Consider the following 19,728-nt stretch of genomic DNA (forward strand, 5'->3'; position numbering starts at 1 on the left):
CGCAAGAGTTGATAACTTAAAGTACGTATCGTTAAGTATGTCGATACTCTCAAGGTTCAGACTTTGTTTCGTTAAAACGTCCAAATAAATCCTGACATGATCAAAACGGTTAAACCGGAAAAAACTTAATATCAGCTGATATGTCGTTATTGTATAAAGAATATAGTTTTACGTCCATGTGATCGGTTGTTATGATGAAGCAATTAAACAATTAATTTAGGTAATTCAGGGCAAATTATGCGCGCAAACAAGACTGAACATATGTCTCATCACAAATCACACTAAGTATAAGCATGTAAAACACTTCGTAAATGCACGCGCAGTATTTTATCCATTAGAAAGGAATAGCACAGAGTAGCGTCCCTTTCCAACACCACATACATGAAGGACTTTCTTATGAGGGAAGCAACTTAGCATTTGATAGTTATTAGCAAATTAAGCAATAAACTGACACCGACATAGATACTCAATGCAAATGCAACCATTGGCACGTGTCTGTAAATGAATGTATTATGTGCTTTGTACACAATTCGAACCGGTATTTACAAAGCTCATTAAAATAAACATAGGCGAATAATTAGTAAATCAACTTATGATATCGCCGACGGGAGAAAAAAAAAACGCATTTTCAATTCATATTGGTTCTTTTGTAAGTAAAGTATTAATGCAAAAAAAACAAGTTTCTTGAACAGCAATAATATATTCTACGTCCAGCGAAATGGTAATATCAAGTTACATTACATGATATGAACGCAATTCATGAACGATTTAGTACACACACAAACGAATCAATACTTACAAAACAGTAATCTCACAAGTTCACATGGTTTAAATGTCATCCTGTTGTATTTAACTAAGAATGTTTACACGCATGTCAACTTTTCGTCGATATATGTTATATTTTCTCCTTGCACACGCCATCTTTCTCATGATGTGTCTTCAGGCGTCTTATCCGCAGCTAAAATACACAAGTACACTCCGGCAAACAAAAAACACACAAAAACTTCAGGTTAATATCACGCATACTTTCTCATAACTGTGCAATATGAAAGATAAAACATATATTAAGAGCAGAAGTATTTGTTATTAAAACGTTATTTCAGAGAAAGAAGATAAATAAACTGTTGGTCCTTCTTGCGATGAACGTATGTATTGTCCTCAAGCAGAATAAGTTTCGATGCAAATAAAAACATTTTATATCGTTTCTGTTTCAGATTGTTTGACTGTAAGTTTGAACGCACTTTAAAATCCTTAATTAAATTACGAAACTTATGTTTTTACTATCAATAAAATGCCCAATATGTCAACATATTGATGCTCTTAACGCGAGGTTGACGTTAAGTTTTGAAACAATGCAATATAATTAATCTCGCCTATCAAATCTTTACATGTGTAATGCATGCAATAAAAACGACGGGAAGTATTTTGAGACTATTAGTGTCTTTGTGTACTTGCATTTATCCTTCGAACTAAAAAAAAACTTTAAGACACAGAATGGTTCAAAACTTACCTCGCCAGACAATCCGTTCAAAAACTATAAAAATCAAGTAATCAAATACTCGTTCCTTATATTTGATTATCCTGTCACATAGTTTTTATATTTTGATTTTGTTTTTGCAAAATAAATATAAGTGTTTTATTGTAAACAAAAATAACATCTAAAAACGATCCGAACTGACAAAAAATATTTGCGTTATATTATGAAATCAAATTGTTGTTTTTTCACTCAAAATATAGCTCTTAAAATTCATTTCGAAGTCAGTTTACTTTTTTTAATCGCTATAACCCTCGATTCAATTTCATCGGCATGTCAATTGTTACACACTCCAATAGTGAAAAGAAGGTTTTATTTAAATATAAACCTAATTTAATCAAACTTTTGCATTTAAAAACAAACATGTTGTTCAAGATGACTTTTAAACAATGTTTATAAAGGAGTTATAAAACCGATATTAATAGCATTGGTCATTACACCATTTTACAAAATTACAAACACAAGTCGTTGGACTAAATTAGAAAATCTCAAAACGATATTTTGACTGTATCTCTGCTCAACATAGTTTAACTTTTAATGTAATAAACACGACCTGTTGTCCAATGTGTCACAATAACACGTCGATTTATTTAATAACATCCTGTTTTTTAAACACGTTTTAAAAAGTTCGTGTAAACGACCAATTCTTTGTGGAGTCTTTCTTTGATCAACACAACAGAAAACGACGTATACTCTTACAAGTTTCGCAAAATGCACCCATATTAATAGGGTAAACACATAGCGGCCTTTCTTTCCTAGAACCCGCATCTATCAAAGTAGTATCTGAATTTAACAAAATTGTAAAGTACAATCATTATCACCGGATTTAGTCGTGTTTTATAGCCCAATAATATTATATTCTAACTATAATATTGCAACGAATTCGAAACACTTAATTACTTATATTATTGCGTTTGTAATGTCATCATTCAGTTATATTTGAGTAGAAACACACCAGAATGACATAATCACTAAATGGCATCATACGCACGTGAAGTTTAGCGTTTTATTTTGCATAGGGTTGGTGGATTTTATAAGATGTCATATTGGCTCTATAGGCAACACATGCAATTAATATCTTGCATGTTCATTTATATATAAAATGTATAAACTGATGGGGATCATAGAACGTTAAGCGTTTTTCTACCGAATTGAGGGTCGTATAAAGTAAATGCGTCCCTCGCGTGTCCTACACAAACATACTTTGTTGGTAGTATAAACTAGTTTACAACCATACCGCAACAGTTACTTTGTGCATACATAATATATGAATCAAAATTGTATAACAATGAACAGTTGACTGTTTTATAATATTGCGCACACCTCTGATGCAAAATGTAAAAACACTTCACATTTATTAGCAAGAAATTAAAAGTTGCTCAACATTTTTAAGCAATACCTTTCTTTATTTTCTTGTTGACTTTGCTGTAAAGAGGAACCACTAAGGATGTGCATTCTGGAAAGGACGGGGCGGTTCTGCAATGCATGCATCAAATCATTAAAGTTAAAACGGTTGAGATGAGAAAGTAAACCAATAAAAGCGAATGCCAAGAAACGCCACTGTAAATACATACGCAATTTTGCAAACATTGTTGAACATTTTTTTCTTAAAATCGATGTAGTGTGTATGCAGAGAAAAATGCTACGTATGTTATACTTTACAGTTAATAATCTGTTTATACTTGCCTATTCCAGTCGAATTCCATGCCACCTACAGAAAAGAAATTTGTTTTTAACAATTATCGCTTGTTTTTTCCATATAATATTATATATGTTTTAAAACCTTGTTTAATGACAAAAAATATGTATTCGTGTGCAGAATCTTATAAATATTAGCAACGTCTACATGTACATACCAACATAATTTGTGTCATGAATATTATTGACGGATGCTGCGGTATGACTCGCCCATAATTTATTAGAATAACGTGTTACAGTTGTCATATGTAGTATGTCTTTGCTTTTGACAATGCTGATGAATTAAAAGTAGTTGAAGGGACTGTAATAGGAGTAGATCGTTATTACCTCTGCTTTTACTTTTGTCCACAACTGAATAGAGAGGGTCCGCCGCGTTGAATTCAAAGACACCATTCGAGGTCTCCATTACACAATTTCGTCCTTTCATCGTCGCCGTTGAGTACACAGGATCAATATTTTTTGCAAGTGAATAAAGTTCATTCTCCTTAACAACTGAGTTATCAGTGTCGTTTTTGAAATCACCAGTGCATCTATACTGTAAATTTCCATTGCTTTCGTGCACGTGTAATGGAATATTATCGTTGTCGTTTGAGTAAAAGGGATTGTGTTTACTCTTATTTAAATCGCCTGCCCGTAATATTGAGTGGAGCTGATCATCATTCCTAAAATATGTGTTGTATGGAGCATGTAAGTTATCTTTGTACTGTGTGTTATCATATAGTCGGTCCTTTTTAACAAAACTTATTAATAACGATAAAATAAGAAAATGAAAGTATGCAAAACAAAAACGCATACGATAGACGATTTCCTGTAGTTTATCGGCAATATGTGGTTTGTATATTGAAATTAAGGGTTCATCATTTGTAGTGAACAGAATTAATGAAATGTCGAGTGAACGAATTGTGCTTTTAACCTTTTATACTGACGTAATGTCGTTATGGAAATTTAGAATATTTACAGGAAACTATTTTAAATATGTAAACCGGTAAAACAACGAAAGAAAATAAACGAGAATTTTCTTGTTTCTCAAAGATAGAAATTTCAATGTTTGTGTATCGTAATAAAGATCTTTATTCCATTGACAAAACGAATATTATTAATTTTATGTATATACCTTTACAGATATATGTTAAAATATCGTTTACAGTTAAAGTTATTTGATTCAATACATACCTGACAATTAACGTTGTACCAAAATAATTTATCAACACTGTAAACTGCATATAAATAACCAAACGATACATTAGCTTTGACTTACCCCTCTGCTGAAAATCCACATGCACCTTCATCTGCAATTAGGAATACATCTTTCACCATATTGGTCACAATTTAATCACGTGTATGAGGAAATACCTTAATTATACTTAAAATAATAAACATATGATGAACATGAATAGTTTATACTTTTTAATTCATACTACAGCTGAAAGCAAACGCCGTTATATGTATAGAATGTAGTTAATTTAAATAAACTAAACGTACACGCGTGAACGATAAATTGTATTGAACGATACATTATTATACATTTGCATTTTTAAATTAAACTTTGATATATCTTTGATATTGATGCTATTTATTAAAGAGCCTATAAAGGCGAAACACTTGAATTCTTACATTGTATGTACTTTTAAATGGTATCTTATGGGATTACACTTTTATCTACGGGAGGAATGAAAACAATTCTATACGCGCTAATTATATTAAACAGTACGATATTTAAGTTAAACATAGAACGTTGCTTGTTTGAGTGAACACATTGTTTAAAACAAATATAACTGACCTTTATAACGTCATGATGTGCACGTAGAACGGAACAACAGAACATTATTTTTATTATACAATTTTCCCTGTTTCACAGTGCGTGCGCTCGCGTTTCCATGAGTATGTACACCCCTTTTTTAAATTGTTATGATTATGTCTGTGCTCAAATATGAATTCCATATTTTTAACGACATTTCTCTTTAGGGTTTTTTGATGACGGAAACCATTTGAAAAGTCGTTTTATTCTTACTCCTGAATGTTAATGAATGGCTAATAGAAATATAAAATAACGGTAACATGTACACCATTACATATTGTGAAAATGTGTTTTGACCTGTACGATGAGGTTGACATAGTTTGACGCAACTGTAGAGTGGGTCATCATCAATTGGGATGTGGAAGCTGGTGTCTTCATGTACATGATCTTTGCCGCTTCTAAATGAAAAAAATAATTAACGCAGGAACAAATTTCACGTGTAACAGTACTACAAATTTAAAGTAAATTAAGTAGTAGTAGAAATAGTTGAAGAAGTAGAAGTAGTGTAGTAGTTAAAGTATTAGTAGAAGTAGCAGACGTATTATAATTAGTAGTAATAGAATTGGTGGTAGAAGTAGTGACAGTTATAGTACTAGTAGTAGAAGTAGTAGTAGTAGAAGTAGTAGTAGTAGTAGTAGTAGTAGTAGTAGTAGTAGTAGTAGTAGTAGTAGTAGTAGTAGTAGTAGTAGTAGTAGTAGTAGTAGTAGTAGTAGTAGTAGTAGTAGTAGTAGTAGTAGTAGTAGTAGTTGTAGTAGTAGTACTTTTAGTAGTAGTAGTAGTAGTAGTAGTAGTAGTAGTTGTAGTAGGTGTAGTAGTAGTAATAGTCGTAGTAGTAGTAGTAGTAGTAGTAGTACTTTTAGTAGTAGTAGTAGTTGTTGTAGAAGTAGTAGTAGTAGTAGTAGTAGTAGTAGTAGCAATAGTAGTAGTAGTAGTAGTAATAGTAGTAGTAGTAGTAGTAGTAGTAGTAGTAGCAGTAGTAGTAGTAGTAGTAGTAGTAGTAGTAGTAGTAGTAGTAGTAGTAGTAGTAGTAGTAGTAGTAGTAGTAGTAGAAGTAGAAGTACTAGAAGTAGTAGTAGTAGAAGTAGTAGTAGTAGTAGTAGTAGTAGTAGTAGTAGTAGTAGTAGTAGTAGTAGTAGTAGTAGTAGTAGTAGTAGTAGAAATAGTAGTAGTAGTAGTAGAAATAATAGTAGTAGTAGTAGTAGTAGTAGTAGCAGTAGTAGTAGAAGAAGTAATAGTAGTGTTAGTACAAAAAGTACAAGTAGTAGTAGTAGTAGTAGTAGTAGTAGTAGTAGTAGTAGTAGTAGTAGTAGTAGTAGTAGTAGTAGTAGAAGACTGCCTTTTAAAGATTGTAAGAAATTTGGGTTATTGCGTTGATACAAATTTCTACTATTATATTTATTCAATAATGCCCCATATATTCGTTACGTTACAAGTGCATGGTATACATTTACATAGGCATTACCTTTCAATGCTGGCGTCCGCATCTGCAAAAGTGTTTGAATAAGAAATAATTATAGTTTAGCTTGAGAATAGCGCAAACAAAAAAAACGTAAATCATTATTAAGTCGTAAATTTACAACCATTCATGAGCAAACGTCTCGAAACGGGCTGTCTGTGCCTACAGGCCTTGAATAAACACGTTTAATAAGTTGTGTAGTCATTCAAGTAAGTTATTCGAATTATCATCTATTGATCATACCTACTTAAGGTAATATACGCCAATTAAATACATGTACCTTTGTTTACTATTGGCTCATTTACAGAGCTGTACAATGGGTCGTCATTACTATATTCTGTACAGCCTGGTTGAAGATCACCGATATTAAAACTGTTAAATGAAAAACACTATCAATTCACGTCATATCAAAAGCATCGTAAGTTTGCGCTCCGGATATTTTTTAAACATTTTATTTTATTTTGCTATAAATAATTAAGTTGTTTTGCTTCTGCTTTTTATATCGAGATTCTTAGAGTCCTTGTAAAACATATAGAGGCATATTCTTAAAGATACCCAACACTTAACAGATATTTTATATTAAAAAAATATCATTAAATGCTTTGCATATAATATTGCAAATTTAGTATAAAAGGATTTGCTGTCAGCAACGGTGTAATAGAGCACACATGACAACTACATCAATGTTGTGCACATGAATTAATGAAAATAAAAACACCTTACCATAGTCCTGCTGCATTTCGACCTGTAAAAAACCGTATATTTACATTATAACTGTATTATTTTTAATTTTTATTTTAGTTTCAATATGTAATGTTATAATGCAACACACAATGAAACAGCTTAATTCATGTACACTAATATTTAACGTTTTACAACTGATCTTTTCTAAATTCTATTATTCACATTTTTAAAGTATGCGATGTTTCCAAAATACTTTTTGCAATAACGTATTGCTGATAATATTCGGCTTTGAATGTTTTATTTCATACTAACCATCGACACAATGTACTGCATCAGTTTCCGTTGAGGACGAAGGAATGTTTGACCACGTGATATTATTCAAACCGGCAGCTATGTTCACAATGTCATCTGCAGGAGGCATGTCGTTTATGTTTACTGGAAGGTCATCAACTCTACCTGCTTTATATAAGTTGAATTCAGGACTTGTTTGTCAAAACGATATATATGTTCAATATAAAAAAATGAGGTGTTTTATCTATGGGTATGATGTGAAGTAAAACATAACAGTTTGTTATGAAACTTATTTTCAAATATAGCAAATAAAATCAGTTTGACACAAGTATCACTTTAAAATGTGGTTTGGTGTTTGCTAATATTAACCATTCACAATATGGCATGCTTAAAACTTTAGTTAATAACTCTGTTTTGACCCTAAGTCGGCATTAAAAGTAACAAACAGCTTATTCGTTTCAGAGCTATTTCTGGTGTGGTCTATCAATGTAATTTTCAAGTAAATATTCGAAGTATCTTATCGGGATGCGCATAGAGAACTTGTGTACGCACCATGTACCCTATGTTCGCTTAAAGGACAGGGCTCACGAAGGCCATTAGCTTGCAATGAATAAAATGATATAAAAACTTAGGCTAAACTGCACAATTTTGAAAAGCAAATGTACTTAGTATGTATGTTGTTGGTTTACGGCGGTTTGACTTTGACTGTGACATTTCACAATCATTTTGCATGCTAAGCATATGGACGCCGTACATAAGCACGATGAACAATTATTAGATAAGCAGGTTGAACAATTATTACAATACTATTTATTCTGTTCAATTGTGCATGTCTTTTTATTTCAGGAAGACACCCAAGTAAACGTGTTTGCGCATTTTACGAATCTTCTGATAAAATCATTGAAGAAAATAACGTCCATCGTTTCAATGTGGCCTATTCAGTAATATTTTCTTTACACAAAATAATCGGTGCATGCCTCTTCGATATTAGATGTGTTTTATTACAACCGTTTACCGAATTAGCGAACAAAGGAGGTCGCGAAATTTGAATGAAAACAAATTTTTTTGTTTGAATATGTTAGTCTTACTAGGTTATAAACATAGTAACATAAAATTGGTATTTTTTTTAAAGAAACTCTGTTGAACTTCATTAATTGTATTCGAATGCATATATAAAAGTAAGTTGTTTTAATGTAGGGTCGTTTAATGACCTTCGTGAACCTTTTCCTTTCTTTTGTTCGGACCACAGTTGTAAATACAGGAAACATGTACCATGTGCACGTTTCAAGGCGGACAACACTTTCTTCCGACTTATGAACAAAACTATTCCGATGCCGAACACAACAAACGGCCCAGCTATCACGAATGCTAGCTTTCTTGCTGAAATAAGGGGATAATGTAATCAATTGCAATATCAATACATAACAATTAAACAAAAATCCATGAATATAGATATACTGTTTTGAATGTTATTGTTAATTTTGGATAGGTTATATGTTTCGACAATTATATTATATATTTAAATCAGCTGACTAATTCCTTTGATAGCTGATAAGTATCGCTTATGCTGAACATATTTTATTTTATGCCATTTTAGCGGCAGTTGGTGTTGCGTTTGTTTAAGGGCAGTTGCAATATCATATGAAGTTACACATATTATACTTCCGTTAACTTTATCTCAGTTTCCTTACGATAAATTTCCATCGCATTGTCCAGAAAACGATATCACAACGGAAAGCGCAAATATCAATATATATACAATGCAACAACACGGCGGATTTTTTTTTGTTCAAGAGGAAACTGATAAGAAACATGAGAGCAAGTAAACGGAAGTATACTATTGCATGCATCGAGATATATCTTTTCATGTATAGATTCGTTACACCCTGGTGATACCGTCTACCAGTGAATACAGCGTTTTGCCTACAATTTACAAAAAACTTGCAGAAACTACATCAGAGCCAGTAAAATTGTTAGATACAGGCTGCGTTGTACAAATTAATTAAATCCGAAAATGTATGAACCAATAATAATCTTGCATTATACGTGAACAAAGCCTTTTAACAATCAGCACACAATTAAATGTTCGGTTCATCTGAGAATAAAATATATACATGTAGTCCATATTAATAGAAAATAGCGTTTGTACTTTTTAAAAGCAGTTGTGCATCAACACATGTTTGAATAAGCATACCTGTTTTATCGTACACTTCTTGAACTATTTTTAGTTTAGTAATACGTTACCAGATTCGTCGTTATTCGACGTATTTGTATCGCTGCTATTTGTGGCAGTGGAAGTGTTTCCTATTCCAGATGTGGTATGATTTGCTGTGAAAATGTTAAAGTTCTAATTGTATTGACAAACAACTACACTCGTATTCGGCTTATCTTTAACAGATAGCATGGCTTCAATAAGATTTTTAAAAAGACCTTTTTACGTCTTGGTACATTGACACAATTGAAAAATAGTGTTTCAGATTCGCAAAAATGTGTTAAAGTTATGATATCTGCGCGACAACAGTAACACTGAACATTTACAATGATCTAAAATGTACATAATATGCATCTTTTGACGATCAAAAACCTGAAAATTGTTTAATGATACAAAAGCGAAACGATTGAATAATTAGGAGAGTTCTTCTGTTATCGTTATATTTTGTGACACTAAGATGATTGCTTATATACAGTCTACAATGCATTTCTCACTGTAAGAGGCCGATTGCTAGACTTTAACTCCAAATATCAGGTTCGTGCCCACTTCAGGATTACTTTTTGTCTTTCTGTAATTGTATTCTTGTTTTTTACTAGAGTTAATTAGTCTCAGAGTTTATTTTTTGTCAATTTAATGACAATCTTAAATACATGCCAAAGTCACGTGAAAAGGTCCCTTTAAGTGACACTTAAAATATTATCTAAACAGACTCAATGCATTGATACTTAACTACAAACACTGGTAAGGAAATACGTGAACACAATCCAACAAGATATCCGAAAAACAGGTCTAAAAGAATGTATAAAAGTAATGTATGCGTAAATAATACGAGAGTTTGAAAGAATAGAAACATGCTTAGCCTAACCATCCAAAGCCAGCACTGTTACTTTGTCGTTGGTTGAACGTGTACTATATGTAGTTTCATCATCATGGGCTGTCTGTGTAACCGATACTGTTGTACAGTCGCTGTTTTCTACCAAAACAAACTGTATAGTGTCTACAACAGGCTCAGAAGCCAAACCGTTGTACAGTTTATGTTAAATACATTAGGCAATAATTTCAATCAGAATACACCATACATGACTAACATAAATACATGCACAGATACTAACAGTATATATATTTAGATATTATATACGTGACAATGAAAGTGTTTCTGACTTGTTAAGAACATGATATGTTTTTTACTTGACAATTCACACTATTATACCGATTCCAAACATCCAAGAATCGCATTATAATCCTAGTTAACACGCTAATTTCCGATCCTAACCGAATAACCTGCGAACGTTTCTTTCACGACAAATCAATAGAACCAGTATACAGCTGTAGCAAATCATAATGTAGATATGTTTAAAGTTTCTGAACAATAACATTAACCATTTATTACACCAACATTTTGTATTATTATGTAAGGGCATATTGCTAAATACACATTATATTTAAAGCAAACTTTATACAACGTAATCAAATTATGTGAACTATTTTGTGTACTTGAAATTGTAATCCGTATTTAATGCGACAAAGAAAAACCTTAATTACCCAGTTTCATCGCGCTTTGTAAATGGACAAAACGAACAGAGTGGTCATGCGAGGTACAATAACAAAATATCTCAGACCGTATAGAGTACAGTGTTATTGACCAATTCTTAGACTAAGAAAACCCGATTTGAATGCATGGACACTTGATATACTTCCCATTTTAACATTTGCATATTTTTATATACTCATTAAAAATAGTTATTTCGAAATCATTCAAACATGTTTATTAATGTCTTAATATTAACGTTATTTATTTCCACAGTCGGGTACAGACATTTTTTTACTATATAATATTACTCTTTCAGAGAAGGAACGATCTTTGATTCATTTAAACACCAAAATGTCAAAGACAATAGTCTATTGTATCAAGGTGTAAAGTTGTAAACGCATACCTTGCTTTTGGCTTGGCAATGTATAGTTCTGGCGTTGAACAACAGACCCGTTTGTGAATTTCGCACATTGCCATCGGTCGCCTGCGTTAGCACTCCCATCACCAGATATGTTGCAGATGACACCAGTGTAATTTAAACATTCACAATGCCTCGATTTAATTGTGTTCAAATATGTTGATTTGCATTCACTTCCAGAGTATTCTATTTTAACCATGTTTTGCATATCTTGCTTTCCTTGTTGAGATCTGTAAAAAATCCATATTGGAGTTCCGTAATTTTCAATGTTACCACTGCAGGACAATTCCAAGTTCCAGGAACACAAAACTCTCACGTAAAACCATTGCTCTGAAGAGACTGAAATATAAAAAGAGCATTACAACTTCACAGCACAACATTATTAAGCATCACTGAATGTCAGATCGACTATCCCAGTTGCATGTTCTGTATTAATAATAACGTATTGAGAACAAGTATTGATATGTTAATGCCATAATGAAAGGTACAAAAGAAAATAGTTTTAAGACGAATTAAGTGTATAAATCTCCATCTATATTCTTGCTTAATTGAGTGCCTTTAGTCGGTGTTACAGAACAAGGAAATGCTCCACGACGGAGAAGTTTATATAAAACATGATAAATTATACGTCGACATATGTGCAGGAAAAAGTCAAATATTAGAAAATTTCGAAACTTTGAACTAATTTAGAACAATTGAAAGTATTTAATGCGCCTTTAAAAGCTGTTTGATACCATGTAATATTACTCTTCCAAAGAAGGAACGAACTTTGATAAATTTTAACAACAAAAGGTCAAGAAAATAGTCTCTGGTATCGTTGTATATATTTGTAAACGCATACCTTGCCCTAGGCTTGGTAATGTCAAAATATTGCTTTGAACAACAGACCCGTTTATAAACTTCGAACATTTCCATCGGTCGCCTGTGTTAGCGATTCCATCGCCAGATATGTTGCAGAGGACACCAGTGTGATTTGTACATTCACACTGCATCGATTTAATAGTGTACATATAGGTTGATGTGCATTTACTTCCCGAGTATTCTATTTTTGCCATGTTTTGCATTTCTTGCTTTCCATGTTGAGCACTGTAAAAATTCCATATTGAAGTTCCGTAACTGTCAATATTATCACTGCAGGACAATTCCAGTTTCGAGGCATGCACAATTCTAACGTTAAGCAGTGGATCTGACGAGACTGAAATATAAAAAAGAAAACATGGCAACTTAATAGCGCAGAAAAGATAAATTTGATTGGATGTCATATCGAATATACTAATTACATGTTATGTATTAATACTAATATATGGAAAACAAGTGTTGAAACGTAAATTAAATCATGAAAAGTACAAAAACAAGTTTGAAGAAGAATAAATGTATATATTTTCCGTGTGTATCTGCTTTATTGTGTGCTTAGGTCGGTGCGATCATACACGTTAAAGCTACACAACAAAGAAGTATATATATAACTCGATATTTTACAACCGTACATGCTTCCAATTTTCGAGCACTATACGTTTTCGGACACTATCAATTATAGCTTAAATAATAATTTTCGGAAAACCTGTTTTTTCGGCGTAGCTGTCTAAGCCAGCCATTCACCTTACCTGACCTTTGTAAGTGTTCAATAAAAATCAAATAAAATTTCCCGCGGCTAGATCCGAATGAATACACTTCATTTATTCCATTGGCTGATTTGAGCATAATTCCCCAGAACATCGGCAACACGACCGCGTCTTTGTAACGATGCTAAATGCGTGTTCAGCATGAATCTACTTTATCTCTTATTAAAAGGCTTGAGGGATAGAACAGTTTCACACTCAACTCACGACATCAATACAGTTTGTGTGCGCCCCTTTACATTTAGAAGATTGTCAGCGCCATAGCGTTTGTACTTAAAGGCTGTGTTCTCATAGTTAGTTATTACTACCGTATTGCATTCTGTGATCACGTATATTTTAGGTCATATAAATATTTTTGTTCCTATCCTGATATTCGTTTTCACCAAAATATGTTAAATTGTTTTCGAAACGCCGAACAAAACATGTAAAAGTATAAAGCTTTAAACAAACCGTCGTTCCAGCAGTGGAATCGTGACCTCTTTTTAATGCATTGCATTCCATCTCGCAAGGTATAGAGTTCAGTTCGCGGTCAGTACAAGACTCATTATTTAAACTCTATCGCGTTAACCCGGTGAACATGACCAGAAATATCTTTATTGCAGATATTCGGCGATATAATTATGGTATGTCAATACAATATTTTTTTTTCGGCATAGCTGTCTAAGCCAGCTTTTTACCTTACCTGACCTTTGTAAGTGTCCAATAAAATTAAAATAAAATTTCCCGCGGCAAGATCCGAATGAATACACTTCATTTATTCCATTGGCTGATTTGATCATAATTCCCAAGAACATCGGCAGCACGACCGCGTCTTTGCAACGATGTTAAATGCGTGTTCAGCATGACTCTACTTTATCTCTTATAGAAAGGCTTGAGGGATAGAAAAGTTTCACACTAAACACAAGACATCAATACAGTTTGTGTATGCCCTGTACATTTAGTAGATTGTCAGCGCCATAGCGTTTGTACTTAAAGGCTGTGTTCTCATATTTAGTTATTACTACCGTATTGCATTCTGTGATAACGTATATTTTAGATCTTATAAATATTGTTGTTCCTATTCTGATATTCGTTTTGACCAAAATATGTTAAATTGTTTTCGAAACACCGAACAAAACATGTTAAAGTATAAAGCTTTAAACAAACCGTCGTTCCAGCAGTGGAATCGTTACATCACTTTAATGCATAGCATTCCATCTCGCAAGGTATAAAGTTCAGTTCGCGGTCAGTACAAGACTCATTATATAAACTCTAACGCGTTAAACCGGTGAACATGACCAGAAAAATCGTTATTGCAGATATTCGGCGATATAATTATGGTATGTCAATAAAAGATTGTTTTCAATAATTCCATGATAAGTACTAGTTTTGATTAATTTAATAAGAATTATTCCACCATAGCGACCAATTTATCAAGCATGAGCCCGATGATTCACGATACTATTAACAATCGAATCAATTAACTATGTCCGAATAACCACTACAACATGTCTGGTGCATATATACCTACTATGGACAATGGTTTCATCCGATAGCTAGACGATTGTGCTTTTGAAATGATCGTAGTAAGTAAATAATAAGCTCAAAATCAGTTTCAGTAAGATGACAGGCGGAGAAAATTATTATAATCAGATTCTTTTTTTTATGAATGGTCTGCTATTTAAGGCTACTTAACACTTCAGTAATCATATGCAACATGCACTATTAAAAACGTGCGTGTTACAAATGGGCTGATATTGTAGTGTGCCATATTTGAAGATGAAACATACAACGGTTCAAATACAATCAACGAACTTATGCTTTCCCCAGTTTATTCTAGTATAATAATAAAAAGTGTTTACTAAGCGTGTATTAGAATCTAACCACCAGGCAGGTGATTTTAAACAGAATAATATCCGAATGTCATTTAAATCGATATTTTTTTCTGAATTTGCTTGTACTATATTTTGGGCCTATTTTTGTATCTTTACTTTGGACACAAAGTAAACTAATTATTATTTATTGGCCGGAAACTTAAGTGTAATTATCGTTTTTCCACACGTTTTCGCAGACGAATGTCAACTGGGTGCACATTCGAAACGGTTAACTATGAATACCATTTTCAATTATGTAATGCTTCCTCTATATATATCTCTAAATTAGTAATGAACACACGAAAAATGTTGGATACAAAATACAACATCGCAGTTGACAAAAAAGCTTTTTTTGTATGTGCAACGATTATGATTTATGTCCGTAAAATGACGAAAACAAATTAGATATAGCAAACGTTGTAACGTCATGCTATAGCTAATGTCATCGTTATAAGTGGTTGAATACACTTGGAGACCTTTCTACGCAACTTACAAATGGCAATTTTATTAACGCAAATCTTTTCCAACTTAAATGTCTCAATTTGGATTAAAGATTTCGATTTAAACGTGTACATGTGATTATTTGAAAACATTTATGCACGCTCACGGTAAGATCAGTCAACCATGACCATTTGAAGCTTTATAATGTGGATCAGGTAGCCTTCAACATGTCCAGTGCGTGGTAGCGCTCATGAATTCATAGACGCAATTTTGTTTTTTGGAATTAATTGTATGTTTCCAGGGTTTAAAAACCCGTCTAGAATTATGACATTAAACGGAAATTAGAAGTATATCGCGTTTCACCATCTCCACGTGCAAAATGATGAAAACATTCTTACCCGATGTGTTAAAGCGTCCTAATGTCACTGAATGATTTTATCATTAGCTTGCAGAGAATGTATTAAACTGATTATATGTACGAGTTTTAATCAAAATATTTACTTATAACTGAGATATACAAGTTAAAAAATTTGTACGTTAAAAAAAATTCCGAGGTGTACGCAAGATGTCGAATTTCATCGTATGAAACTTCATTCATCTAAAAGTGACACAATTCAGAATAGTATATTGGTACAGGTGGAAATTGAGCAAAAACTTACTTCGTCTAAGCTCTGTATACAAATGACGGGCGTAAAGCAACGTACGCAACTGCGCGTTATTAGGTCAATAATTAGTTAGAATTAGTAAAAAGTGTGTATTAATTCTTACCGGCGCAATAGAAAATATGAGCATACATGTATATTGAACACATCAATATGTTTATTAGTCCTTCCATATTTAGAATGGCACAGCTTATAAAATGATACAGCTTGCAAATGATACGAACTTGCTCACCGCCGTTATTATTATGCTTAAATCGAGCGTATATTAAAAGGAATAGAAAACTGTCTCTTTTTGTTTACCGAAACAGGAAATATGTGGCAAGTAATGCGACTTTGACCATCATGAACCTACCCTTTCGGGAAAAAACTGGCTGAACGACAAATGGGCAATTGTTTCCTTATTTCACTAACATTGATATCTCGGACACTAAAACAATTGAATAATATATGTAAAACACGATAAAATATTCTTCCGCGCACATTTTTCTTTAAAAATATTGAATGGAATTTCATTTTACTCTCAAATAAATTAAAAATAATCAATGACTCCAAGCTGAGATGTAAAATAGTAATCACTTTATTGGTAGATCTTTACATCGAGCGTTCAACAGTTTATGTTTTTGCTTCGTTGAGTCTGTTACTTTGTCCACATTGCCCCTCTTGTACCAGCTTGAACAGGTCATAGAAACACACGCATTTCCTAGCTTTAATTTGAGAATCTGTATGTTTTCTTAAAACAAAAGGATAATACAATAAAATCTCCGATCCAGCAAAGTGACAAATAAATTTGTTCCGTAACAAAAAAAAAGAAAAGTCACCATTATGTTATTGTGCTTGCTATAACTGTTATTTAGGACTTGAAATTCTCAGGTTTATGATTAATGAGATGCTAATTGCATGTACGCTTTACATTTATGGGCACCACAAAAATCTGTAACAACGAGAAATACAGTTGTTAAAATAAACGAATGCACACTTGGGTCAGAAGGAAATAAATGTTAATGACCTACATCCATGACAACGGAAACTGTGTAATTGTTATATTGCATTATGTCGTTCAAGATATGTTAATGAATATATTATTGTGATCATGATTAAATGCATTAACTGATCGATTATTATGAACAATTCTCGATTAAAAGTCCCTGCTTGGACTGCACATTTATATTACCCCTAGATAGGGCAATTTGTAAATTTGCATTTCCGTAAATATCATAATTTAGCAATCATATTGTCATACAATTTTCCTGCAGTATTATAAGCGAAATAAACCAAATAAAAACAGCATTCTAGGCGCAAGAAATAAAGATAAAAAGAGCCAAATCATTTAAATTAGCAATATAGAACAATACAAAAAGTAAAGAAGATTGGAGTAAAACATGACACTTCAATTGAAGACCGCATTCGACTTTATAACAGTCATCATGTTGAATGCTACCAAAAACGTAAAACTTCAATTTGAAAACTAAACAATCCTAATATGTTTTCAACAATTAACAGCGAGAACGAAACACACAAACACTCAAAATGAATTAAATATTAAATGTTAAAAGCATGTAAGATTTAACATGAGTTGTAGATGACAACGTAAACAATTAGTCTACCTTTTCATTCACGCTATTAACATACTCTTATTTCTGTTTTGTGACCAGCGGATATTATTATTGCTTGTATTTTTTTCCATCCTGATGATATTCAAACTGATAGAGAGTCATTATTATTGCCATACTTTTATGTTCGATTAGCCATATTCGATTTACATTGAACGTAAACGCACATACATGCAATGAAGAACTCGGTAAGGCTCCATTAATATTTACACACGTGACTACATTACCAGATGACCATGTATGTTCATTACATATATATACAGACATAATGTGTGTAGTTTAAGTTTGGACGTTAGTTCACCTCAGAAAGCAATTATAAAGTTCGCTTGTGTTTTGTTTGAATCACGGGCCTTCTGTGTTTGTAGTACCGTCTGGTTAGAATGTCGTGTTAAGAAGCTGAATAAAATGACTGAACCGTTGTCGGTGTTGAGTTCGTCTTTCTGTATACGTAACATACTAGTGCGCACGGTTGTTGAACGACTTTACAACGGAAATTTAAAAAAAACACGTAAGGTACGCAGCCAATTCACGTTTAAAACACTGCATTAAGATAATTCAACGGTGTACCAGTCATTTTTCATAACAATGCAAATCAAACAAACCTATGCCTCCCTGCATACTCGTGACTGGAACGAAGGCAAACGTCTAAAGTGCGACTTGACAACTAGATAAACCATTCAGATAAGCCATTCAGGACGTTCAGATAATCATGATCAGAATCCTGCAAAATCGTATGATGTTTGTGCAAAAATTAAACCATAGTGTATAGAAACTTGGTCAACGATAAACGCAGTGTTACTCGTAGAAATGCACGTGCCGTAAGATCAGTAACGATTTAACACGATAGACCACGTACGCCTGCAAAAGTAACCACGAGTGATCTCAACATGTGTGGTCCGAGAGCCCACTGGTGTTTATTGCACGTTTTGAGGTCAAGAATTATTTTTGTATATTTGAAAAGGGTATTTTATATCCTTCCAGAAAACCCATTTCTTAAGTGTCACAGTCGTGCATATACATGATTTTTGGGGTAAAAACACTCAAAATCGAAAGTTTTCCTGCTGATTTCTGGAATAATTAAATAAAAAGACATTTTCAGTCATGGGAATTTACCCAGGGTTTCAGTTTTGGGGTATTAAATAGGTATCAGAAACCTTTCTGATAATTCAGTAAAAGAAAATTAATTGTCCATGTATTTTTTAAAGGGTTAAAAACCACCAAATTTCTGCGAATTCTTTTTACCAAGTTAACAATTTACAACATATTTGTCTAATAAGTGTTTTAAAAACATACATATGGCTTCCTTTTTTTCTTTCCAACAACGACTCTTTTTTAATCACCATCTTTTAGTGATTTTGGGGGAAATTAATAAAATCACTCACAAAACTGCTTATTTCTGGAATAATTTGATTTAATTAGATTTATAGTACATGTACTCATTATAATAATCAAATATTGTTCGCATATATACAATTGCATATAAGATCACTATGAAATAAACAATGCAATAATCGCAGTGCGATTTTAGGTTAAAATCACTATTTTTTTACAGTTTATGTAGGTTAAAAACAACTAAATGTTAACTATTTAAGCTGTTTTATCCATTTTTGAGGTTTAATTTTTACTCTTCTGAAATAATTTTCAACATAGTTGTCTAACTATTGTATTAAAAACACACAAAAGGGTCTCCTGATTTAATTGAAACGTGAACATTTTTGAATGACGACATTTAGTGAGATATCAGGAACAAAATACGAAATCAAACAAAAAACTGCTGATTTCTGGAATAATTTGATAAAGTTAGATTTATTAGACATGTGATCACGATTAAAATATACACTGTTTGTCTTTGTATATATGCTTATAAAATACAATGTAGCTCAAAACAAAACATTCAAATGAGTACAGTGTACTTGTAGGT

At 32.6% G+C, this 19,728-nt stretch overlaps 1 protein-coding gene across 2 annotated transcripts; it reads right to left on the reverse strand.

Moving 5' to 3' along the window:
• Positions 1–680: 680 nt before the first annotated feature.
• Positions 681–16,442, reverse strand: LOC127858127 (uncharacterized). 2 transcript variants are annotated; one of them, XM_052395023.1, is made up of 16 exons: positions 16,304–16,442; positions 12,464–12,817; positions 11,608–11,961; positions 10,539–10,646; positions 9,706–9,789; positions 8,734–8,841; positions 7,483–7,626; positions 7,210–7,231; positions 6,767–6,858; positions 6,493–6,514; positions 5,328–5,428; positions 4,491–4,521; positions 3,560–3,894; positions 3,221–3,245; positions 2,934–3,010; positions 681–958 (listed from the first exon to the last, which is right to left on the reverse strand). In XM_052395023.1, exons 1-16 carry the CDS (start codon positions 16,368–16,370, stop codon positions 927–929), a joined length of 1,956 nt encoding a protein of 651 aa, XP_052250983.1. In that variant the 5' UTR covers positions 16,371–16,442; the 3' UTR covers positions 681–926. The 2 variants fall into 2 exon arrangements, with proteins under 2 accessions (XP_052250983.1, XP_052250982.1); XM_052395022.1 differs by having other exon boundaries at positions 7,483–7,629.
• Positions 16,443–19,728: the final 3,286 nt, after the last annotated feature.

This window comes from Dreissena polymorpha, chromosome 14 (assembly GCF_020536995.1).
Source record: "Dreissena polymorpha isolate Duluth1 chromosome 14, UMN_Dpol_1.0, whole genome shotgun sequence".
NCBI lineage: Eukaryota > Metazoa > Mollusca > Bivalvia > Myida > Dreissenidae > Dreissena > Dreissena polymorpha.